The sequence below is a fragment of the Opisthocomus hoazin genome, chromosome 1, assembly GCF_030867145.1.
Source record: "Opisthocomus hoazin isolate bOpiHoa1 chromosome 1, bOpiHoa1.hap1, whole genome shotgun sequence".
Lineage (NCBI taxonomy): Eukaryota > Metazoa > Chordata > Aves > Opisthocomiformes > Opisthocomidae > Opisthocomus > Opisthocomus hoazin.
The window spans coordinates 150,878,885-150,905,447 of record NC_134414.1 but is presented as its reverse complement, the minus strand read 5'-3'; the positions used below and the strand labels follow the sequence as shown (position 1 = coordinate 150,905,447).

The window sequence follows — 26,563 nt, the reverse complement described above, 5'->3', positions numbered from 1 at the left end:
AGGGCTAAGAAGCTCCCAGTCTGCTGCAGATTTTGAAAAACATGCATTCATAGGTTACATAGCAGAAAAAAACCAATGAAAACCACAATGTGCTGGAAGATGTGTGGGGGAAAACTGATATCTAGCAGCTTACATAGGGTGAATAAAGCCCAGGAATATCAAATCAAACCAGAGAACAAAGGGAGCTACTTGTGTCTTGTGTGGGTGTGGAAAAATTGTGCTGTGACAGGGACATGCATGGTGGCAAACAGGTGAAAACAGCAGTAAATCATCTAACTTCCTGAAAATTACAATTTTTCCACCAAACCTTTCTGTGCCTATTAATCTACTCTTGCTTTTGACATAATACAGATAAAGGCTGGTTAAAGGTTGCCCACTGCCCCTGACTGGATTGCTCTCAATGCAAGCAGACTGATATACCACACTGATAACACTTAAGCTTAATGCTTCAGAAGGACTAATTCCACAATAAGGGGGGAAAATAAGGAAGTAAATTTAGATGGGAAAAGTCAGGCAAACGAAAAAATGGAAATTAAAGCAGTGGGATTTTTTGTTATTTTATTATTGATTACCACAGTTCCACCCCACATGGTTCAGTCAGAAACAAATCCCCTAGTGACAGATTAAATGATTCTGTCTGTACTCTGATTTAGTTTCCCTTTAAAGAGACTGACAGTTAGTAGTCCCTTAAATAGTTCCCGTCTCCAGACTGGCTTTTCTCCCCATTCCACCAGACACTAAAGGAAAAAAAACCTCTTTTGCTCTTCTAATTCTTCCTCCCAAGGTGGATTCCTGTTGCACAAGCAGTAAAGCAGAGCTTGCTTGAGCATAAAACCAAGGAGGAAACGCTTTACTGGGGTGCAGAGGCCACCAGGGCGTACCTGCACAGTAGTATGTACTTTGGTCATTTTGTTTCGCTTTGCTCTCAGTTAAGCTGTCCCAATCCTACACAGCTGCACGCCCATTAAAACTCCTGTCTGTTCTGTTATTTTTACTACCTGTTTTCAGCACATGGTACTGCAGTACACTCGTGTCGTTTTGCAGGAGCTGAGGTGATTTTCTGTATTTCTGAAAGTTCAGCTAATGACTGGTTTTCAGGCTGATCCCTCTCGTTATGCTGTGCCGCAGTTATAGTTGCCTTCATACACCATGACAGCAGAGTCCCACAGAGGAATCACACATCGGTTGCTTCATCATGCAGTGAATTTCCAAGTTCAAATGTATTACTAGTGAGAGCAATGTATTACCATAGTAGCACCAAAACCATGGAGTTGTTATTTCTGTCTCATCAAGCGTCTCCAGGAAGCACTAGCCTGAAAATTGATTTCTTCTGTTCTGGCTACTTTCTGTCCTCATTACAAAATTAGCCAAAAAGTCACATTTGTGGAGGGCCTTCAGGAAATTAAAAAACTCATACTTGTGATGAATTAAAATATTTGAAGCATTTTGTTTCAGTGTTGGCCCCTGTGTATCAGTAGAAGCCATACATTAAGAACCAGAAAATATAGACATTCTGGAATGTTTTGAAGTTTTCCAAACTCTCAGTTCAAAACAAAATTGTTCAAATGTCCATTATGTTCATATATAATATCATGGCATATTAAGATGGAAAAAAATTATTATGTAAATCATCATTACTGATAGGCTAGACTACCATTTCAGTTTTATGGCAAAATTCCCACTGTCTTCATTGTGCTTGCTAAAATGCTAGTTCTTTGACTTTAGTAAGACGTACTGTTGAAGATGCAGAAAACAACCAGAGCACATATTCTGCTTTCTTCAGTGTTTTCAGCTATGACCCAGGACATGGGAATAAAAGTTGATTTTAGAAATTTAAATCCAGTCTGGTTAAAATGTGGCTTTTTTAAGAATCAGTTTCCAGAACAGAAAAATACAGACCCTAAGGACCAAAGACTGTCCTTTAAGAAGAGCTTGTCTACTTCCAATCCTGAATATCCAAGGCGAGACTGTTCACATGAAGTTTGCAGAGAACTTAGAAAGGAAAAAGCAAATCATATTGGATTATATTCAAACAAACCCTGAGTACACTTTCTATTCAGATAAAATGCTCAGCACCTATTTGATAACAAAATTACTTCGGGCTGAAACTCTCTATAGTTTCAATCAGTTTATTTTAAAGAGTTCCCTTTAACAAAGAAGTGTAGGTCCTAAGGGTTACTGTAAGAAGTAGGACAGCCAGTTTCCCCTAACCCAATTTCTAAAAGACCTCCTATTGTGTCTACCTGGAAGTTGCATCCGATTAGCAACTTGTGCTGTATTTTTACTTAGTTTCTTTAACAGACACACACTACTGCATTGGCCTCATATTGGTTGGTGGAAACTATTGGGTAGAATCCCCTGGTTTCCAAGGGCTTGACTGAATTTTATTTGTACTGAGAGGTGGCTGACACAAACCAACTTCACACAGGTAATCATAAAACAGCCTTAGTGTGGCACACTGCTGAATCTAATAAACTTTACTGAGAAACTGAATCATGTCCAGGCAAATTACAGGGACAGAAGAACAAAGATATATTTCATTTCACCCACTAGCATGAGCACATATTGACAATAAGTTTTGCATTTTCTATATGACACAAGACAAGAAAAAAGGTCCAATTCAGCCTGAGGTAAATTCTGTGTAGAAGAAGAAGTCGGACCCACTTTTGTTAATTCTGCAGTTTCATATCTAACTGAAATGTCAAAGTTAGAAAGTTAGTTACCTTACACAGGTCTTTCATCAATGAGCAGAGATAAGCACTTACAAGGACAACATATGGAAATCAGGTGGGTTGAAGCACTCTTAGACATAACTGCTTCTCTCTGGCGATAACAAAAGAGAGCAAATACAATCCCTCTCCTAACTGAGGAAACTCAGGGGGGTGATGCCCCAAGAATGCAAAGAGATGAACTTGCACCTTTGCGTGAGTAGCTCATAGCTCCTGCAATAACTACTACATTGTGAAATCCTGTGTAAACAAACTCTTGAAATCATCGCTTTCAGTGCTGCATTATGAATGTAGGGATTTTCAAGGAAAAACATCCTCTAGTCAACGCTTTGAGTGCTGTGTCTTCTGTTTCAGGTCTTTTGTCTTTCCCCAGTCCTTAACCGTGTGTTGGATATTCCACCTTTGTCCTGTGCAGGTCTGCATTACTAGTCTGTATGAAAAATGATCGCCTGTTGTGATTTCAAGGCATCTTTTAGTGCTCCTGTTGATTACGGCTGATCCCTACAAAAGAAGAGGAAAAATGAGAGAAGCTGAGGGCTTGTAAATTTAGTGCTCAAGTCAGGAAGCAATTATCTTGGCCTCTACAAAAGTGTCTGACAAACACTAGTAGGTCACAGACCTTAAAGAAAAACATTGTGTTTTCCTCAGGCTAATGATGCATGACAGCTTATGGAACTCTACAAAACTTATTAAAATATATTTAGACATTTATTTTGTGTCTGCTTTTTGGAGTTTGGGGAGTTGGGACGTTGTTTGTTTTTTGTGGGTTTGGGTTTTTTTGCAGTTCAAAAAATCTTTTTAGTAAATTTTAGTACTGTATCCAGTTTTGAAAGAAGACAGCTAATAACAGGAAAGAATATTCATCTTTTATCTCTAAGTCAATATTTCAGTACCAACTATTGTGAAGGGGGTAGGGTGTGATTCACGCTGGGTCACTCATCGTGCTGGAAATAAAGATTTTCCTAAGGGGTTGGGCTCCAGAGCAAACAGGATTTTACCCGGCTTCTTCAGGCAGCCATTTGTTTCACCATGATAATGCTTGATGCACAAAAGGAACCAAAGGTTTACTTTTAAGGTGGGTCTCATCCTTCCAGAAACATACCTGCACCTTTCTCTAAGTTTTGTGGTTACAGACCAGGCTAAAGACAAAGGAAAGCCCATGTTGGCAGAATTTCTGGAGACCACGTAGGTCTATATTCTTTGGTGCACATCACTGAAACCTTTTTTCTTTCAACAATTCAACTCCTCTGTTCTCTATCACTCTCTCACAAGATTTGTCTCCTGCTTAGCTTTTCACTGAAAGAGGGATGCAGTAAACACGCCCATACATTACATGAAAAATTAATTAATGAAGTGCATAAAGCTAATAAGGTTTGAACTGCTTGAGAGCGGAGAAGCTGCATGTCTTCCTTTCCCATCTCTCCCTCCATCATTATCGCTGCTGCCTGTTTATCCTGTCCCAGCAGCATGGCAGTACTCTTCAACTAGCTGACCAAGCTAGCGTTATCATAATCTGTATTCAGAGACACTGAATAAAGAATATGAAAGTATCACTTGGGATCTTACACATGTCAGCATCGGCTGGCATAAATCCCGCACAAATGGAGACAAACGAACACGGCATCAAGGCTCTAATCTCCAGCTGTAACCTGAGCTCTGAAAGGATGAACCTAGCCTGATCTCCAACAAGGATTTCCATGCTCAGATGCTGTTGCAGAAGACAGTACCAGACAGTGAGCAAGACGAGGCATCAGCCCGCTGTTTCTCTAAGACCAACAGGTCCCATGAGAAGGCTGGGAAGACAGACAGTGGACAGTGGAGAGAGTTCACAATGTGTAGTCAGACCATCAAAATGAACAGAGGCACTTGGGCTTGCACATTCCCTGCCCATTAGCTGAACTGGGATAACTGAGCAAGTGACTGTTTTTAGTCAGCTCAGCTAAAAATTAAAAGACTTAAACCTTTAAGTAAAAGGCTTAAACCAGCTGATTCCACTCAGACAGACAGACACAGAGTTGGACAAATTAGTGGCTATGGTTCAGATAACAAGTGAGAATTGGTTAAATTCTGGTAACTCAGCTTCAGTTGTGTGACCATCCCCTCATTTTTCACGTCACTCATCCCTTGAAGACTCGATCACCTTCACCATAGCTCTTGCAGTGGCACCTGTCACTCTTGAAATTGAGGCAACTTTATTCAGAAGCAAACCGATTTGCTAGTAAAGTGTCTAAGGATTCATTATAATGGGAAAGCTTATTGAAATGTGGGGATACGGAAATCCACCTACCTGCTGAAAATCCCAGTGCAAGTTCAGGCCTTTATTCACTGCTGTGTCACACTGCTCTAAAACTGGCTGGTCCCCATTCCCAGGGTCTGTTAGGCATCTATCAACCGCAGTTCGTCGGGCACGTAAACCTCCTACATACATTTCTCCAGTGCTGTGATAAAAGATGTGCTGAATAAGAAGGTGACACCACTGTCAGTGAATTAAGATACCAGGGAACTCCCATCAGCATATAACAGCAGACAGTTCCAAAACTGATATTGAGAATCATCAGCTGTACAGCACCAGCATTCACTGATCTCTCAGCAATTTAACCAGGACAAATTTGACCCCATACAACATCTTTCTGCTTTCCAACAAAAAAAAGCAAGATGCTTGTAACATTTAGCTTCTGTCCTACTGAGAGAACAGGCAGTGAGGAGTGAGGAAGAGCTCTACCTCTCTCCCATTCATTCCACCGATCTGTTAATTAACAAGATCAATCAATATCAGCGTGAAGTCTCACAATTTTTTGACAAGGCTAAACCAAAAGCCTTAGTTTAACGCACTTAGATCTCCACAGGAACCTGCTCTGCTGCCAGTTGCTTTGGGGAGCAGAATTTAATGGAATAAAGGTTAATAATCCCCTTTAGATAGCACAGAGATAGGTATTGAAGTGCCTATTTCATGGCCGTGTGGAGGCTTGAAAGGAACAGTTAGCAACAGCTCACATGTGAAGATGTGATCAGCTGCTTGCATTACCTGTGGTGAGTATGCATGACAGGAATACATGATTGGCGTGTTTCCAGGGACAGGGCCTTGATCAATACAGATGTCTTCTTTCAATGTGTTTTTCATCTGCAGAATAAAACAGGAAATTTACCGTGATGAAGAGCAATCTTGTTTTCAACTCTTCATTGCTAATTTTAGAAACTGTCCTAAGAGCCAGGCTACTTTATTCAGAGCTTTGCATCAAATCCTGAAATGGAAGATACAATATGGGTTTAGAAAGTAAATCTCATATTACCTTTGTAGAAATGATTCTTCACAGCAAAAATCAAAAGCAAATCTAAGGTCCTTCAAAGACTCCTCGACATTGTGCCACGTAGCACCATGTCAGAATCACCAGGCAGCTCCAGACAGGTGAGCACCACTGCCTAACTCCAGAAGGAATGCAAGCTTGGGTCTAGAAAATGCCTATCTATATAAAGAAGCCACAGCAGTCTATGATTAGTTGTCTCTTTTGCAAATAGTGGCCTGACTTTCAATGTATTACATGCTATCATAATTCACATCTGCATGCTTTCCAAATTACCCCAGTAAACTCTGCAGAAAAAAATCCATACTATTCCATCAAAAAATTCAGGCCCTTACAAGAAGATATTGATTCATTCTTGTTGGTCAACAGATGAGTTTTGCATGCAGTAAAAAAATGATTGTTAAACACTTTCCCAAACTACTCTTGTGCTCCCATCACTACATACACAATAATCACAGTTTAGAAATTCTAGACTGACAACTAATACGAAAAAGACTTTAGAAAGCTTCGGTGTCTAGAAAGACATCTAAAAGTCTGCTTAAAGTTTCTAGGAAAATATACCAATCAGCAAAACAGTGCTCACAACAATTCTTCATAACAGTAGAGCTAATGAGCTATTCCATATCTCAAATAAACAGATTCAGTACTTACTGTTCCATAGCCAACAATGTTGGGAAGAAATACTAAATTAGGGTAAATGTTTTTTATGTACCAGTCAAAGCTTTTACAGTTCAGTTTTTTCCTCAGCTCTTTTCTAGAAGAAACATCTCCAAAGTCTATTCCAGGATTCTGCAAGAATAACATATTTCATTTCAGAACATTAAGGTGGTCTGAGAAACTAGGGAAAATACAGACTTATTTCTCCATATTGCCTATTCATAACATAAAATATATATTTAAAAATTCATTAAAAAAAAGCCTGTACATTTTTTAAACTTCAGAATTTCAGAACACATTTGCCTAGGAGTGCCAATCAATTACTGAAAAACTAACATGTTACGACTTCATAAATGTAAAAAATATCAAAATTAGATATGGCTAGGGAGTAGTTTTCATACTAACAAAAAAAATCTAGCTCAAAGTGAAAAACAAGACAGAGCTCGTTAATGACCTTAGTTTGATCAATAGTCTGTTGACTGTCACACTCTTCTCATATGGGAGCAATCAAGATTCAAACTATTGTTTCCAAGACAATGTAACTTCTTATGCAAAGTGGAGCAGCTCCAGCAGGAAAGTATGACAGGAATCAGTCCAACAGGAGCTTGCACCCTGTCTTTAAGGAGTTCTGTAAAATGCAGTCTGTGACCTGAATAAGTTAGTTTAGGAATTTCAAATAGACTTGCACATCCCAGAGAAAAGGGTCATTAAAGATGAACAAGTTTTACTTAAGTTTCATTCAGTGCTAAAACTGCTGCTTGTGTTCCTACCAATGGCTTAGTTTTTGATGACTAGCATTTTCAGATGAAAAATTCCAAATAATTAAAGTAAATTAATGGGGAAGGAAAGTGAATTATTCTGAAGTTTTATTTTATGCTGTATCACTATATATTTTAATTTGTTTCTTTAATCTCTATTAAAGAAAACACAAGGAGGTGGGAGGCTATTCTTCCTTTGTTAAAGATTTATAAATCCACTGAATTGCAGGCTGTGAAAATTCATAAAGGTTTTTTTTGTTAACTGAAGTTATCGATACTCAGAAGACCTGGTCTTGACATTTTCAGTATCTTTAGCAATTTTTTGCAGAAGAAAAGTTAAAACCATATTCAGAAGTACTGAAGTTAATCAAAAGGAGAAAAAACCCTGTAATTTAAAGGACTTAGACTATTATTATTAAAGGAAAGTTCTCAGTTTCCTGGTATTACCATTTTTTAACCTTCCAAGAATGCTGCAAGACTTTCCATATTTTCTTAAAAAAAAAAAAAAAACCCAGCACATTGGGCTGCAAAGAGAAGAGCTCACTTCATAAAAGTCATCGGGTATATGATGAAGAGTAATTGAATTCTCTATTTAAAGCTCAATTTTGCCTATTTAAAAGATATTCATGAGCATCCAGACCACTAGAGACGTGCTCTTTCATGCAAAATTACGAAAATTCCAGGTAAAATACTCCCTGCTTTTCCTAAAAAAATTAAAATACATGTTCAATAATTTCATTTTACATTTTTTAAGCTAGACATCAGCTCTGGGTCTGAGCCTAAGAGGAACATGTCTATGATCACGGCTTTTGGATGCTATACATATCAATAATTATTAACACATCAATAATTTCTTTTTTTCACAGTGACTTTTATAACCACACTATGGCTCTTTTTGTGTGACCACATGCTCTTATTTGACCACTTATAGACTTTAGATTCCAGTTTGAAACACAGAGAAACACTGCCACCTCGATTGGAACGTTCCACGCAAAGTAGACCATGTACTTGTAGTCATCCATCCACACTTCGGCTACCCGCAAGGCATTGCGCTTCACTGCGATGCTCAAGTCCGGCAAGTAAGGCTTGTGAGCTCTTTCCAAATGAGCGACTCTTGAACAGGGCAGCACTTCTACTTTACCTCCACACTGCCAGGCCTAGAAGAAAGAATTTGAGGTAAAGTTGCCTATTTGTTCAAACTCTTTGCACTTTTTGTTGAAGTGCTCCCATTTCTGCTCCCTCTACTCCTTCACCAGATGAACTGGTGTGACTTTAACAGTCAAAGCTCTATTTTCTGGCTTGGGTGAATGAAAAGATTTTATCAATACTGTGTGTAGCCCTGTCACAGGTCCAGGAGAGTAAAGACACAATCTTTCTTGTTTTTCTTTGTCACCATCATTAACAGAACCGCTCACCAGTTTCCTGCAACAAGGCACTCGGAACAATTGGCATAGATGCACTAAGGTAAACTGGTACCTACCTCCAACTGATCTCACTAGGAGCTAGACTGCTAAATGCTGTGGTGGTTATGGACCTGAATCCTTCAGAAGCAGTGACATTGCCCAGGACACACCACGAGCAAAACTGCTCCTGCAAAATCTTACATACCATGGAGAATTCAAGACGAAAAAAAAATCTAGTGGATTCCTGGAAAATGTATACATGAAATTCAAAGAGATACCTAAGCAGGCCACAATCAACATTTCAAAAGCACCAAAGGCCCAGAACAAACACACCCAACCTGACTATACATGAACTAGTGTAAATATGGAAGCTCCTCAAAAGGCGAGCAGCTGTGCAGAACTGAACTGAAGCTGGCAAGTCCACGTGGCACTGGACAAAGCAGAATTATTGTCCTAGTTTAGGGATCATCACACAATGCTCCATTATGTGCTAAAGACTTCCTTCACATGTTCACATTAAATTTTCCAGGACTAGCAGCCTGCTAAATAAAAATATTAGAGGCTGCTTGCATGCTAACCAAGAATATTTGACACAAGAAACCCTCAGGATGGAAATAAACAGAGATCTTTAATACTATTTTCACAGTCAATTTTCAGAGTAGCTTTGTGTTTTAACTGAACTGATTCTCCTCCAGCATTTGTGTAAATGACTACAGAGAAGACATGCATTACAGAATCACAGAATCACAGAATCACAGAATAGTAGGGGTTGAAAGAGACCTCTATGGGTCATCCAGTCCAACCGCCCTGCCAAAGCAGGGTCACCTACAGCAGGCTGCACAGCACCTTGTCCAGGCGGGTCTTGAATATCTCCAGAGAAGGAGACTCCACAGCCTCCCTGGGCAGCCTATGCCAGGGCTCCGTCACCCTCAGAGGGAAGAAGTTCTTCCTCATGTTCAGACGGAACTTCCTCTGCTTCAGTTTGTGCCCATTGCCCCTTGTCCTGTCACTGGGCACCACTGAAAAGAGTCTGGCCCCATCCTCCTGACACCCACCCTTCAGATATTTGTAAGCATATATTAGGTCCCCTCGCAGCCTTCTCTTCTTCAGGCTAAACAAGCCCGGCTCCCTCAGCCTCTCCTCGTAGGAGAGATGCTCCAGACCCCTCACCATCCTCGTAGCCCTCCGCTGGACTCTCTCCAGTAGCTCCTCATCTTTCTTGAGGTGGGGAACCCAGAACTGGACACAGTACTCCAGATGGGGCCTCACTAGGGCAGTGTAGAGGGGAAGGAGAACCTCCCTCGACATGCTGGCCACACTCCTCCTAATGCACCCCAGGATCCCATTAGCTTTCTTGGCAGCCAGGGCACTCTGCTGGCTCATGGTCAACCTGTCGTCCACCAGGACACCCAGGTCCCTCTCCACAGAGCTGCTCTCCAGCAGGTCCGCCCCAAACATTGCCACCACTGAGAATGGTGCAGGGCAATAAAGTGTTTTTTGAAGCAACCAAACTGAAATATTAATTCATAGCCTGCCTCACAAGACATGAGGTGATGACATGTGGCATTTCAGTCTCACAAACAGAATCTAAAGCATGCGGTCTTTGGCCATGTCCACCATAAGTAATGGAGAAATGTGTCTACATTTCCAATGTAGTATCAACCCAAGTCAGTACATCCACATAAGTCAGTGTGGTGCCTCACACGCAGAGACTTTGTTTAACACAGGATTAGCATGACTGGAAGACCACTGCTATATTCCCTCTTGTTCATCTCTTCTACAGATCAAGAAACCTCATTTAGGCCTATGTCTGCTATAATGTCACATATTGCAGGAACTCTATTTGTTCTCTTTCCTTCCCCTCAGATTATTCAATTGCTCCACATATTTCCCGATGTATGGTCCCAGAACTCAAACAGAGCTCCAGAAGAGAACTTAGCAGTAGAAGAGAAGGATTATCGATGTCATCATTTCCCATCCAGCTCCATGGCCGTGTTTACTCATAACAAAGTCTGTTACTCCCAGCTTTCTTCTGCCTGGATGTTCCCCAACCTACACCTCTGTAGCTGTTTAATCCTCATGTTTCTCCTAATTACTGCTGATTTTTTTATTTGCACAAAGTATGCCACCCTGTTATAGAAAAAAAAAAAACCTAGACTTGTTTGACATGATTTGTTCAGACAAATGTATATTGTCTGTATTACCATTTATGTGCTTACCAACAGATACCAGCACAAAAAAGAAAAAGCAGTAAGACCATGAGAAAGTGCCCATACTGGTCCAACGGTCCATCTAGCCCAGTATTCTGTATCCCGCAGTGACTGCAAACTTGTTTCTGGTGAAGGAAGGTTAACAACAAGAAAAGTACATATGTCACCTCTCACAGCCCTGGTTATTTTCAGACAAGGGGACTTTCTGCACATCCTTGTGATTCATTTTAGTTTACTAACTCTGAGTAAGTTTTTTTTTCCATAACTTTTCAATCTCCCCACAAATAACTGCAAGTTTTTAAGACTCACAATACTCTGGAAGCAGCTCTGCTCCTGGTCTGTTGGTCTGGTCTGCTACTGGAAGAATGAAGTATCTCCTCCTCATGTTTGTTTTGAAACGCATTACTAACCTGTTTCAAAGCCCCCTACTTTTCATACGTACAGAGAAAGAGAATAATCAAACCCTTTTTTCCTAGACATTTAAGTCTCTGACAGGTTTGTCATTCTCCCGTCCTACCATCTTTTATCTTCTTTTAGAGATAAGCGCTATATTTGGGGTTTTTTTCTTCTCAAGCCTTTTAGAAAATGTCCAACCACCATTACTTTTAGAAAATACTCATCAATAGATTTTTAGTGCTCTCGCATGTTCCCTAATAACTAAAGCAGCTCCAGATAAAACTATTCTGGGGGAAAAAAAAAGGCCTCCATTCTTGATTTGAAGACATCCAAAGTTGAAGAACACATTATTTTCTGTTGTAGTTTAATGCAGCAGCTGGCAGCTAGGACCTCACAGCCACTCACTCACTCCTCCCCTTCGACCTCAGCGGGATGGGGAGGAGAAATGGGCAAAAGGTAAAACTTGTAGGTTGAGATAAAGACAGTTTAATAAGCCAACAAAGGAAATACTAATGCTACTAATACTACTACTACTAACTATTCTTATAATGATAGTAATGAATTTGCAAAATACACTATATACAACATAATTTTTCTCACCACCTGATAACTGAGTCACAGCCAGACCCCAAGCAGGAATCATGGAACCCCAGTATCATGAATTTCTCACAATTCCCAAAAAGTTTAAACTCCTAGACAAGAGAGGGTTCGAACTCCCAGAAACAAGAAGAGCAGAGATCCCTGCCCACAAGTCAACCCCTATTTACAAACTGAGCTTGGTATCCATGGTATGGAATATTTGTGTTGGCCACCCTGGGCTGGCTGCCTGGCTGTGCTCCCTCTCAGCTCCTGCACACCGACTCATTAGCTGAATATGGGAAACTGGAGAAAAGTCCTTGATTTCATAGCAACAACTGAAAACACCAGTATTACCAACATTCTACTGGTACTAAACCCTAAACATAGCAGCTACTGAGAGGGAAATTAACTCTATATCCCAGCCAAAACCAGGACACTTTCTAGGGCAGACACACTTCTTTCTAGTTCAGGGTTTCTTGGGGGTTGTTTTTCCCCCTAATACATAACTTCATTTAACTTGATCTTATCTTATTCTTCTGCTGAGCCAAGAGACACATACCTTAAATATCTGCAGAGAACCACATCTTGTGAGATTCAGTATCTCCTCACTAAACTAGGTTTTTCTGTCAGGAGTCAAAATCCTTAAGAAGTATCAACAAAAGTCTGCTGATGAGCCTTAAACACTTCTGGAAATCTATCACTTCCCTTTGGTACCCAAAATAAAACAGAATTGTTCTGAAATATTAACCCACGCTTTGGACAATAACCAGCGGCCCAAGTGCTTTCAAGAAAATCACACACTGATTTTCAGTGTCTTTCAGAAAAAGATGAAAATATAGACTTACCCTCAGGCCAAGTTCCACATTTTCTCCTCCATATATGTGCATTCCACTATCCAGTACACCAATCTCGCCCAGAAATTTCCTATCTGCAGCAAGAATACCCATTATAGATGGGCTCCTGGAGAACCAAACAAGTAAAATTACAAAGAAGTGGCAATGTTGGAAATAAAGTCAATTGGCCATCAATCACATCTTGAACTTCCAGAAGGATTCCAGTTGTAGCCAACAGAGAGAGGAACAGATTGAATTCAGAACAACGTGTGGATCAACATTAAAGAATCCAGAAGACAGCAAAAAACCTTGATCAATGGTCTAATATGCACGATCTAGCATTTTTTAAAGAATTAGATCTATTCTGAGAGGAGATGTAACAACAATTTTCACATTTTTAAAACAAGAGGAAAGAAAGCAGATTAAACTGTAGCAAGGAAGAATTAGGTTGGACACTATGAAATTTTACCTAACACAAAATAAACTTAAACACTAAATCCCACTGCCAAGGGGGACTGTGGAATCACTGTCAAGTGAGGTTTTGAAAGACAAGATAAGATGCTTGTCTGGCAGGACCAATTCCACTGTAGATGAATCCTTCCTAGAGAAAATGGGACTGAAAGGGGCTTTGGTGCTCTTTTGATATCCCCATTCTCTGTGACCAAACCCGCCTCTATTTTCTCTGGTCTAAGAATTGTGGACACCCCCCCCCATGAAACACTGTTTAACCTGCATTTGGCTTACTTTCATTCCATTCTCCTGCCCGAACGAATAATTCTTACTATACAGTATTTTTAAATGTATACAGGTGCCAGTTTCACGCATAGTTCATCTGGGTATCTGTGCAGCCTTATCTCCAACACTTGGGTACCAGCTGTAGTAGCATACAGATGCAGAAATCTGCCATCTCATTTGACAAACACTGTATATTATTTTTAAACGTTTTCACAGTCCCTTTGCTCCTCAGGATATACATAGTAAATTTTAAAGCCCTCCTTATAAATAAGAATGGTGGGTTAACCTTGGCTGGTTGCCACCAGGTGCCCATGAAGCTGCAATCTCATTCCCCCTGCTCAGTAAGACAGGGGAAGATAACAAGATGAAAAAGACCATGGGTTGAGATAAGGATAGGGAAGTGGTTCACCAATTACCATCACCAGCAAAATAGACTCAACTTGGGGAATACTAATTTAATTTGTTGTCAATTAAAAACAAAGGATAGTGAGAGATACAAAACCAAAGCTAAACCACCTTCCCTCCATCCCCCCTTCTTTCTAGGTTCAACTTCATTCCTGACTTTTCTGCCTCCTTCCCCCTGACCTGAGCAGGGCATGGGGATTGAAAATGGGAGTTCTAGTCAGTTCACAACACTTCATTTCTACCACTCTTTCCTCCTCACACTTTTACCCTGCCCCAACGTGGGGTCCTCCCATGCGATACAGTCCTTCATGTATGGTCCTTTCCTCCATGCAAGGGTCCTTTCCATGGGCTGCAGTTCTTCAAGAACTGCTCTAGAATGGGTCCTTTCCCACAGGGTACGGTTACTCAGGAGAAGACTGCTCCAGCATGGGACCCACACAGGTTGCAGTTCTTGCCAGAAAACCTGCTCCTTCCTGAGCATTTCTCCACAGGCTGCAGCTCCTGCCAGGAGCCTGCTACAGCGTGGCCTCTCCACAGGTTGCATCTTCCTTCAGGGCGTATTCACCTGCTCCACGGTGGGGTCCTCCACCAGCTGCCATGTGGAAATCTGCTCCGGCATGGGCCTCCACGGGCTGCAGGGGGGCAACCTGCTCCGCCATGGTCTTCTCCATGGGCTGCAGGGAGCACCTCCTCATTCAGCACCTGGAGCATCTCCTCCACCTCCTTCTTAACTGACCTCAGCATCTGCAGGGCTGTTTCTCTAATATTTCTTCCTCACTCCTCTCATTCACAGCTGCTGCACAGCATTTTTTACCCTATTTTAAATATTTTATTGCAGAGGCACCACCAGTGTTGCTGACTGGATCAGCTTTGGTCAGCACTGTGTCCATTTCGGAGCAGCTAGAACAGGCTGTGTTCAACATGGGGGCAAGGCCCTCACCTCTTCTCACAGAAGCCACCCATGCAGCCTCCCCCACTATCAAAACCTTACCACATAAACCAAATAAAATAAGAGGACTAGACAAACTGGATGACTATATCTTATTTCATGTTATTTTTTAAATATTGTTTGATAGGTGGCTGTTAACATCTAATGGAAAGTTAACAATATCTGACTTCCTTGTAGAACACGGAAACAAATGGGTTTATATATTCAGATGGTATCATAGTACCGGCAATCATCCTGTGTTGAATACATAAACTAATCTGAGCAGATAAGCAAGGTAGCAGGAACAAAAGCAAATGTGTTGGATCCTAAACCAAGCAGTAAGGGGTCACTTTAAGTACAACAGCTGTGTGTATGGTGTTCATGTCTTTATCTTGCCTTTGTGTGACACATAAGTGGTAAGGGTTGAAAAAGGCTGCCCAAGATCAGTGTAATCACATGTCACTCCAACACATCCAAAGAAAGAACTGCACAACTTCAATCCATGTGAGTCCTTACAGCTCAGACATTAAATTGTCCAGCAAAGTTGTGCGATTCACTCCATATTGTTGGGCAAGCATAGAGAAGGGCCACAGTCCATCTTGTTCAGTGCAGAAATATTGCTACCACACTGCTAGCTAAGGGACACAAGGCAGAAAAATCAATGGCTCCGGGATTGCCTGAAAATCTGACAGCAGGATCAGCGCAGGGCAGATTCTGTAATACAGCTCTGCAACTGGTGTACTGAGATTTGCAGGGCTGCTAAAGACCTCACACTTCCAAACCAGCTATCTAGATACAACGTACTTCTTAGGGACTTATCCCACCACCTACAAAACATCTTCTTCCCTCTGCTAGCTCTACATTGGATATCATGTAGCACACTCTCAAATGCCGTTCATACTTACCGGACTGGAGCTGTTTCATCTTTCAGATCGTACCATTCAGGTGGTAAATGTTCGTAAAGGCACCAGAGTGCCCAGTCAAATCCATCTGCAGCCACTGAATACTGAAGAAGCTCAAAGTCATCAAAACGAATATTGTCAAATACTGGTGATATTATAACAGTGCGATCCTCTTTTAGTCGATCCAAAATAGGTTCAGCCCTACCAAAATTAAAAAACAGAGTTTGAAAAAGTGGAAATCTGATGAACCGAACTAAACTTTACCACCTGTTTCTAAAACTGGGTTTACTTCATTTAAGTCATTGACTTTGGCCGCTACAAAAAGTTATATGCCAGTCTTGGAGTGCTAGTAACCCAAATTGCTAATGCCATGGCTCAATTCTCCCTTCTGTTAGGCTGCTTCTACATTTTGACTGTCACTAGTCAAATGAACCGTAAGTTCCACGCTTAACTTACTGGGTTTATTGCTGCCCAGATCTGCTTCCTACAGGCCCCAGAGAGCCTTCACTGTCTGCATGAAGAGACAACAAGGGAAAAGAAGGAGCCCCTGCGGGGTGCTGTAAGCCCTGAGGCTGATCATTCACCACCTTTCCCCTGCGCCTTGATGGCACGGCTGTTGTATGAGGGAAAGGGTGTGACTAATCAACGGACCCCTACGACAGAAGAAGGCTCAAAGAAGACAGGCAAGGAAGATGTGCTCATAAAGCTCAGAGAAGAATTTAGGGAGTGACCACAGATATTGTAAAGGAAGCTGAACTTCTCCCAACGCCAAAGGGACCAGAGAGTGGCCTTTGTCACAGATAAACAGCAGTATCAGTTGATTGGGTCAAGCACTTGTGTACCTGGCCTTCCTAAAATAATCAACAAAAAGTATTATCTTCCTTACGCAGCCAGACCAACATGGGGGAAGTGCATATGTGGCTCAGCCCAACACAGAGTATAGAAATTGAACACCCAGAAAAATGAACTTTGAAGAGAGCAACGCACTCCTATTGGCTTCAGCCCACGTATTCCTTCCCAGCAACTAGGGATGCCCACCATCTTGACGGCAATCATATAAAGAGCAGTAATGTGAACCCCATTTGTATTGTGATTCAAGTATATACTGCAATTCCTATCTTGAGCTTGTGTCATGATTTCAGTATATTGCTGTATCACTTTTCTAAACCAAAATCCCATATATCTTCAGATAAGTAAATTTAGTACTAAAATATTAAAACCCCCTCATGTGGAATATCTAAAAGAACCTGGTCAGATAGTACTGGATTCTGATAGAGGGAATCTTTTTGCTGGACCCCAATTGTTATTAGGCCTAAAAGAACTGACCTTATCTCTCCCTACATACTCTTCACAGCCCAACCTATCTCAATGAGTCAGGAAAGCCATGACTAAAGGACTTCAGCGTTACCTTTAAGACTATAACAGCTAGGGAGTGTCAGTTAGTGTGTTATCAAGGGATAAAGAAGGATATGGACAACACAGAGCCACTTGGGCCTGAGAAGGGCTGGGAGAAGAACCTTGCTCCCAGAAAGTGAGACAACATGGACAATAGTCAGCCAGTGAATTCAACAGCCCAGAGGGGGGAGAATATTGTGACATTTCACACAAAACGGTACCACAGACATCACTACCTAGCAGAATGTAAATATCCATCATCAGCCACTTGTTCTGTCTCTCTTTGCAAAAAGAGTCCTATAGAACTATGATGCACTATTAAACTAACAGGCAACAGCAAATAAACGTTAGCCAAAGACGGAATAAGAATCAAACCAATTTTAAAACATTGGGTATTTTGGCTATCTAATATACTTACAAAGGGCCAAAGTTGCTGGCAGTGGAACTAAATAACCTGCATCATTCTTGTATTATTTCACTGCATGAAGTCTTTTTTTCCTAGAAATGCAATAAATATACAGAGAAGGTAGGCATTTCTCTCCTCCTCTTCACTAAACAATTCACTCTGTTACCTGTCTGCTTTGCTATTTATTTCAAACAATTCTATCCCTCTTCCTCTCAGAAATAAATTACTTGGTGGCTGTTAATTAACAGCAACAGGACAAGAGGAAATGGCCTCAAGCTGCATCAGGGGAGGTTTAGATTGGATATTAGGAAAAAATTCTTTACTGAAAGAGCGGTCAGACATTGCAATAGGCTGTCCAGGGAAGTGGTGGAGTCACCATCCCTGCAGGTGCTCAAAAAGCGTATAGATATGGCACTTTGGGACATGATTTAGTAGGCATGGTGGTGCTGGGTTGACAGTTGGACTTGATGATCTTAGAGGTCTTCTCCAATCTTCATGATTCTATGATTCTGTGGCAGGCCAGAAAGAAAAACCATATATGGGATGCCTGTCCCAGCTACGCAGTTATGCTCCTTACCCATCTCCCTCTCCCCACTTCAGAACCCCCCTAGTCTTCACAGTCTTACCATTGCATATTCACTTCAATATGGGCATCCAAAATCACAACAACATCTGCAGTTGATGCCTCCCATCCAGAAATCCGGGCTTGTGTTAGGCCTTGTCTTTTCTGATGTCTGATGATTTTCAGCAGTCCAGGATGCTTTGCATTGTAATTTTTAATGTGTGTTTCCAAAGGTCCTTTCAGATCATCTAAAACCAGCCCCCACATTTTAATGATTAAAATAATAATAATAATAATTAAAAAAGAGTTAATCAATATTAAGAAACAGAAAAGATTATGTAGGTAATTGTTTTCTAGCTTCTCCCAGTTCCACACATAAAACTAATCTGTTCTTCATAATAGAACAGGTAGAATTATTCAAGTACTCATGAATTCCAGAGGCTTCTTTTAAAACCAGCTTCCATTCCAGGAGTTCATTTAAGTACCTAAATTTCATTTACATATAGTGCTATTGTATGGTTTCTAAACTGGACACAAATACACCAGTATGTAGAAACTTCAGACATGTGCCATAACAACAACCAACTAGCTCTCTTAGTGCAGTAATTTCTGTGTGTGTCTTCTACCATGCGGAAAGGAAAAGAGAAAATAAACAAGTCCTGAAAACGTAAAATGCTCCTGTAAGAGCTGTAGCCATGCCAACTTCCTCACCAAAGAAAAAACAGCACCAGAGAAAAGGAACAGAAAGTTGGGACATCTCAGCATCATTTTGGAAATCCACTTAAACTCTTGCTCCACCCAAACTGACATGCTCATCTAGCAGCTACAAAGCCTTAGAAAAATGACAAATCAAACGTATGTCATCAGGCAGGGGAAAAAAAAAAAAGAGCATCCTTAAGATCAGAGGAATGACTATTTCTTATAGACAGTTTTACAATGCTTTGTTCAACTCAATTTTAAGAGCAACAATGCACCCACTGCTTCCCCTAGGAGCATTCTCCACAACCCAAGACACTACTCTTCAAGGAGTTATTTCAGATACCTACAGAGATAGTTTTCTTAGCACACTCTTACTTTGTTGCTGTGCCTGATGAGCCAGTGATGACAAATACTCTCCCACTTCAATTTTTAATCTTTTCAAATACTTGCAGAGCATTACCCTCTTCCTTTTTAGCTGTCTTACTTCAGGCTGTTAAGGTGTTTGGGTTTTTTTCCTATATTCAGTTTACTTCTTAATTTTGAGTGGTCTACTCTGTGTGCACCCAAAATGCCACCAACAATCATTTAACACAATAGTGGCATAAATTAGCAAGACTCTTGCCTTCCCTGGGTCACTTACCATTTGAACTGTAATCATCTACCAGGATGATTTCTTTCAATAAATGAGAAGGTGTTCGGTTAATTATACTAGTAATTGCACGTAAGATGATTGACAGTGCTTCATTCATAAATATAAGTACAACACTGAGTGTTGGAAGGTCTTTCGGATATGTTTTCATTTTACAGCTGTAATAGAAGAAGGACAACTTTAGCACAGTTTCTAAAGAAAGTCAGAGAGCAAGGCAGCTGCAAGAAGGCAGAATTAGGATGTTGGGCTTAAAACACAGAGTGAAAATCAGCATAAGAGTGAAAAAAGGGAATTCCTAAATTCAAGTTTAATCATTCGAGTTGCATTATGCATGTATATAAAACAACTGGGTAAAGTTAAAATTTCTGTTAATATAGTAAGAAAGAGCAACTACTCTTTATCAATCCAAAATGCCTATAAAATATTAAAACTAAAGAATGCAGTTGACTCAGGCAGGGATAATGAGCTTACAAGGCAGTGGACGTTTGAGTGCAATTTGGCTTTTTGCGTTCACAGAAGGAGTTAACAATAGCCAGACTTGACAGCAGACAAAAGCCAATTAGACCATAATCTCTTTGTATGTGCAAAGAAGAAGAAGAAGGTAGCTCTACCTATACTTAACTGACATGGGAGAAGGATTCCTTGGATAAGGGATCTCTTTAGAAATTCTTGAAAGAGTTTCAAAAATTCTTACAGAGTAAACCAGGCCTTGTGGAACTCCATGCTACCCCAGAATGAATTGTTTCCAGAACTGAAAGAAACTTGTGTGCTAGCTTGAATACATCTGGACTTCCTGCTTACAGTCAGGCTTTAAACTAAGGGAGGGTAGATTTAGACTAGATATAAGGAAGAAATTTTTTTATAACGAGGGTGGTGAAACACTGGAACAGGTTGCCCAGAGAGGCAGTGGAGGCCCCATTCCTGGAAACATTCCAGGCCAGGTTGGACGGGGCTTTAAGCAACCTGGTCTAGTTGAAGATATCCCTGCTTACTGCAGGGGGGTTGGGCTAGGTGACCTCTAATGGTCCCTTCCAACCCACAGCATTCTATGATTACATGAACTGCAAAAGGTGGTCTCTGCAAATACATCTTCATAGTGAAGAAGAGCACCACGCACTGCAGCCATTCTTTGGAAACACAGAGACTAATCATGCACTTGCTCTGGATACCTCTGCTCCAGACGGTTCTCCCCGAAGTGATCCCTCAGCAGAGTGGCGATCGTTCAGCTCAGGGCTGCCTCAGGAGAATCTGTGGCTGGTTCACCACTTTGTGCCCTTGCACAACTCCACACCCTCTGCCTGAGCACCCCAAAACAGGCTCCACAGAAAGCCCCCCCAAAATTCACCCTGGAAGCTACTACACAGCCCTCACATTTCTTCAGATGTTACGAACCGAGAAACACACACAAACTGTCATTATGTGCCAGAGTTAAGGCTTGATTCACGACCCAGAGGACACCCACAGTCAAGGGCAATGTATTATGGTCTGCCCTAGATGGATCCAGCTCCATCGAACCACTACAATGAGGACCCAGTTGCATAGCCTGCTCTTTAGATCTTCCAGAGGGCTGCCAGTAAGAAAAATCCCCTTTTCCCAAGTGCAACATTGTTAACTCTTGACGAGTTTGCAATCCACTCTGCTCCTCCATCCTTTTCTGAAATGCTCCATCAGATTTAGTACATCGACCGTAGGTAGAAAAGTGTAGGCTTGCACTATATCTGTGACATTCTTCCATGTTTACACCAGTTAATTCCTGTAAAGCTTACTACTATCTTTTGCAATAAATGGTGTATCTTACCATACTATACAGTAAAAACTATGTTTGTTTTTCTTACAGATACTTGTTCCTAATGAGGTTTTTAATAGTTACTTAGGCCAGCTGCCATAGTACCACTGCTCTGCTTAAAAAATATTACCTATTGGCTTCAAGAACCAACTAATTCCTAGAAAAATCCCTTACGCTTCCTCTTATGAAGTGGACTGCTTACGTACATCTCAATCCTTTAGATGTTTACCCCACTATATTTTCCATGTAATTAATCCTCAGGCTCTTTGACAACAGAGAAAGAAAATACGGCTATAAGGAAACTCAAAAGGTCACCGGTCCATTACAACTATGTCTACAACACTGAAGGTAAGAGTGCCAGCGATTCAGCTGAAGTGCTGAATCATCCCTCACCCTTCATGGGACTCACTGGCCAATAATTAGCTCCAGCCACCTCTCCTGTTTGATTTCTAATGATCTTTTAATAAGCAGTATAGGTATTCTCCACTTATGGTCTGCACCTTAGCTAAGGAAAGCAAGCATTTTGTTAAAAAGGACAGAATTTTACAATGTAGGGTTTTACTTCTTCATTGATTACATTTTTGGGGCTTTCCAAGGGGGCAGAGTGGCAGAGGGGGAGGCAGAAAACATCTCTTTGGATATCTCAGCATATGAGAGGCTTACGTAAGACAACATAAGAAACAAGAGAAAACATGCTTCAGATGTCCTGCCTTTGGGGCTTAAACAGAATGTAAACAGACCAGAAGGTCTCACCTCTTCTGAATACTTTGGTTTGTTTTTCCCCTTTTTACTGACAGTAAAAAGTCCTATATCAATTAGAATGTTAACATTATCTTTTTTTTTCCTAAGTGTCCTCTCTACACTGACTTCACAGTCTTTGGAGTATTACAAGTCTGGGCAAGATTTAGAAGAAAAAAAACCTAAACAAACAGAGCACAAATTGAGATCTGTTAGTAGATCATTTTAACTTAGTCCAAAGCAATGCAGATCCCTTTCCCTCTAATTTCATGTCTGCTTGTGAATGCAGAGAGGGCTTGTACTGTACCTGGGAGATCTGGTGTCTCTGATAGGTCGGTCTAGAGGTAGACGATCACTGAGATAAACATTATACCCATAACTTGAGAACAGATTCTGTGCAACAGTTTGTTCATCTTCCTTTAAATCTGCACCCCACCGTTTGAACAAAACCGAGTCCGGGTACAGCAAACGGTGTGCAGTGTTCTTTTCCTCCTTTGCATTACCAGCTTTGTGTACTTCGGTCTTGGAACTATCTTGCAGCTTCAGATCATGTTCTATTTGTTTTATATTTTCACGGAATGCTTCCACTGATTTTGCTGATTGAAAATAAAAAAGGAGTGATTATAACAGCAATTAAGAACTTTCTCCATCATCACAACTGAGCCAAATTCTCCTTATAACACTGTAGGTCGAGAGATCTATGAAGTCACAGCTAAACTGGTATTCACATGAGAGTAGCATCAGCTCCTTCCTCCTACATGAGAACGTTTTTTAAGCATCACGTTTCACAACGCCCCACATCAGATTCTGCTCTCAATTGCACAAGTGCAGAGCAAGGGACACTGTGCTGGCATCAGTGGAGAAATCTGGGAGTAGAGGCAACAAACAAACTGTTAAATCAGGCCCAAATCATTTCCACGATGTTATGCTTGAGTTACTTTCATGTATTAAAGATCCATGACAGCATTCCCATCTAAGTCAGGTTGTTGATACCATATTGATCTTGAAGGTAAATACAGTAAATGAGCCCCTTGCCATCTCCTTTAGTAAGCTTACTGGAATCTTTTGACTTCTGCTTAGAAAGATTTGAAAAGGGTGAACCCTAATCTCTCAAGGTTTTGTTAGGTTCACAATATTGTGGCCTAAAGAAGATGCACAAATAGCCTGTGTGAGGTCATGTAGGACATACTGTTCCTGAAGGTAAATACAATAAACGAACCCTTGGCAGCGTTTCTTTGAAAAGTTTACTGTCAGTCTGACTTCCGCTCTATCAGAAACCTTTGAGCAGAGCGGATCCTAATCTCTCAAGGTCTTGTTAAGTTTACAACATTGGACTGTGCCATATAAAAAACACACAGAAAACCTGTGTGACTTAAAGCTTTCTACAATTAAATTACTGTCTTAGTGAATGAGGAGAGAGGACTGGATGTTGTTTAAACTCAAGTCTGATCCTGCCTCTCATGCACAAGCTGAGGAAATATGCACTAGGTAAGTGGATAGCAAGGGGGATTGAACTGCCAGGATCAGCAGGTTGTGATAAGCAGCACAAAGTCCAGACGGAGGCCAGTGACTACTGGTGTACCCCAGGGCTGCAATACTGTTTGAATATGGTCATTAACGACCTTGTAAATGGGGCAGAGTGCACCCTCATCGAGTCTGTGTACGACACCAAACTGTGAGGAGTGGCTGATACGCCAGAGAGTCCTGCTGCCATTCAGGGGAACCCGAAGAGGCTGCAGAAATGGGCCAACAGGAACCTCATGAAGTTCAACATAGATGGGGCAAAGTCCTGCACGTAGGGAGGAACCACTCCATGGACCAGCACCAGCTGGAAAGCAGCTTTACAGAAAAGGATGCGGAGGTCCTGATGGACACGAAGTTGAACACAAGCCAACAGTGCATCCTTATGGCAAAGAAAGCCAACAGTACCGTGGGCTGCATCAGGAAGAGCAGGTCGAGGGAGGTGATCCTTCCCTTCTATTCAGCACTGGTGAGGCCACACATAGCATTCTGTGTCCATTTCTGGGCTTCTCGGTACAAAAGAGACGTGGACATACTGGGGCAAATCCTTCAAAAAGCCACTAAGATGATTATGAGACTGAAGCATCTGTTATACAAGGAGAGGCTGAGAGAGCTTGAGAAGGCTTGGGGGCAGGGGAGGACTCATTGATGCCTAAAAATATCTTATGAGAGGGACTAACTAAGATGGCAGAAGTGCCTTCTCCTGGTGTCCACTGAAAGGAAACGAGGCAGTAGGCATGAACTGAAATAGATGGAATTCCATTTAAGCATAAGAATTTTTTTTTTAACTGCTGGAGTGACCAAAAACTGGAACAGGTAGACCAGATAGGTTGTTGGGTCTCCATCCTCGGAGGTATTCAAACCCCAAATGAACAATGTCCTGGGTAACCTGTTCTAGTTGATCATGCTTTGAGCACAGGAATTAGAACAGAACATCTCCAGAGGTGCCTTCTAACCTCAACTATTGTGTGATTCCGTGACAAAGCATGAAGACTTCAGCTTTCTTTCAAATAGCTCTAAAATAATCAACAAAAATTATGCCCAGCTATTGATGTCCATGAGAATAGGTGCCAGTGAAGACACTGTCAGCAATAACAGTGACATTATGGGATAGGAGATTGAAAATGTGACCAAGCTGTACAGGGAAAATTCCTCATTAAGTTCAAGGGTGCCCCAAGTGGCATTTCAAACAGCTAGTTTCAGGCTTGGATGATCAAGATGTTCTAAGTTTCTTCTTCCATTCTACCTACCACACATCTAGCTCTAATGTGAGGAGATGTGGACACAGGGTTCTGGCTCCTTTAGCCCTCCTACGACTCCCATGAGGTGATGAGATTCAAACAACATGAGAAAAGTGAGAAATCAAGGGGTCCAAAGGAAAGAAAGAGGTGGATTCTTCAGCTCTTATTCAGATGGCTCTACTGTTCCCAACTCCCAACAGTCCAACCTGCAACAGATACCCGAAAATAAGGTCAAAATTCACAAACCCTGCTGTGAGAAAGAAGATGCCCTTTCTAAATTAATATTGCTCAGGATGCTGTTGGCCTTTCACTGTCGTGGGATGAAAGGGAAACAGCCCTGCCAGCAGATTTCAGCTAATGCTGCTTGGGAGCACTGTCCAGTCAAGAAGGTGATGCAGAATTCACCAACTTTTCCCCACAGCAACTCCACTGTGTCTATGCTCAAGGTACACAAAGGAAAAAGACTGAGTCAGTCACAATTCCCCTTGTTGCTCACCCACACAGCAGACAGACACTGAGGAAAGGGGCATTTCCAGTTCCTCTCAAAAAAAGCTTTTTATGGCAAACAAAATAACGACAACAATAACAGCTGCCTGAGATTAGTATCCTGGTTCAATCATCTTAAAACTGCTTAACAGTTCTGAAAGAGTTCAGGGTCAGAAGCTGTCTAATATGCAAGAAAATAATGACTGTGAAAGACTTTATTGTTTTGTGTGTAAGTAAAGTAGCTGTCAAATCTTTTTCAAGACTGCAAGAAAAAAAAAAATCAAAAGCGTCCAAAAGAACCCAAACAAACACTGCTATCTGTTATTATATCCTTCAGGAGATCTAGATACCTAATCCTCAAAAAGTGAAGCAGCATGGCACTTTACTTACAGAGGTTATGGATGTTCCAGTCTAAATTGTCCAGCCTCTGAAGGATGCGATTCTCTAGGTTCAGAGACCGAGGATTAACTTCGAAGGAATCAAGTCTTCCTTTTCTTTGATCTCGCAGTAAGTGCATCAGGTAACAGACAAACCCCACATTCACGATCAGCAGTGCCACTTTATGCGGCCTCTTCCAGGGTGCCATTGTAAACCCACAGAAACTCAGTGTTCTGCTGCTGGTTGGAGTTTGTCTGTGGTTCTGGGTCGGCGCTGAGTCTTCTCTCCTAATGCACAGCTTCACATCGCCTCTACTTGACAGAGAGTGAAGACTGCTCAGATGAAGTAATTAGTAGAGTCTAATTAGAGTCATAGAACTGATGATGCTCAGGTACAGTTTATGGATGTTTTCAGTACCATGCTTCTATATATCTGTACAAGTTATCAATGCCAGGGAAAGCACTCAGCTCTCACTGCCCTGCGCGATGAGTCACATGAAGTGACTGAGCACCTGGGCTGGTACCGTGGGAAGGGCAGGGCTGTTGGGCAGCCACCAGAAAAAGGCTGTGATCAAAGGGATCCAGTATCCTCCCCCCACCAGGATGTAGGCAGGGACTTAAAGGGAAGTCAAGAGTGGAAACAAGTCTGCAATCACGGCAGCAAGCGAACCCTCTCCTTGCCCACCACTTCTCCCCAGGTGCCTCTGCACAACAGGTATGAGGCTCTGGCTGTGGAGGACCAGTCAGTGGATGATGCAGGTGTTGATCCATCTACACCAGAGGAGTCGCGGAGAACAGAAAGACCTGCCCCCTGTATTACTACCACATCCACAAGGAAGAAAAGAAGGGTCACAGTTGCAGGAGAC

General features: G+C 41.5%; 1 protein-coding gene across 1 annotated transcript; it reads right to left on the bottom strand.

Annotated features, from left to right (window-relative positions):
- Positions 1–2,625: 2,625 nt before the first annotated feature.
- On the bottom strand, positions 2,626–25,906 carry GALNT8 (polypeptide N-acetylgalactosaminyltransferase 8). The gene is made up of 11 exons (XM_009938484.2): positions 25,711–25,906; positions 22,380–22,668; positions 19,540–19,706; positions 18,265–18,448; positions 15,841–16,038; positions 12,880–12,994; positions 8,418–8,603; positions 6,683–6,820; positions 5,755–5,850; positions 5,017–5,184; positions 2,626–3,230 (listed from the first exon to the last, which is right to left on the bottom strand). The coding sequence occupies exons 1-11, from the start codon at positions 25,904–25,906 to the stop codon at positions 3,051–3,053; spliced, it is 1,917 nt and encodes a 638-aa protein (XP_009936786.2). The 3' UTR covers positions 2,626–3,050.
- Positions 25,907–26,563: the final 657 nt, after the last annotated feature.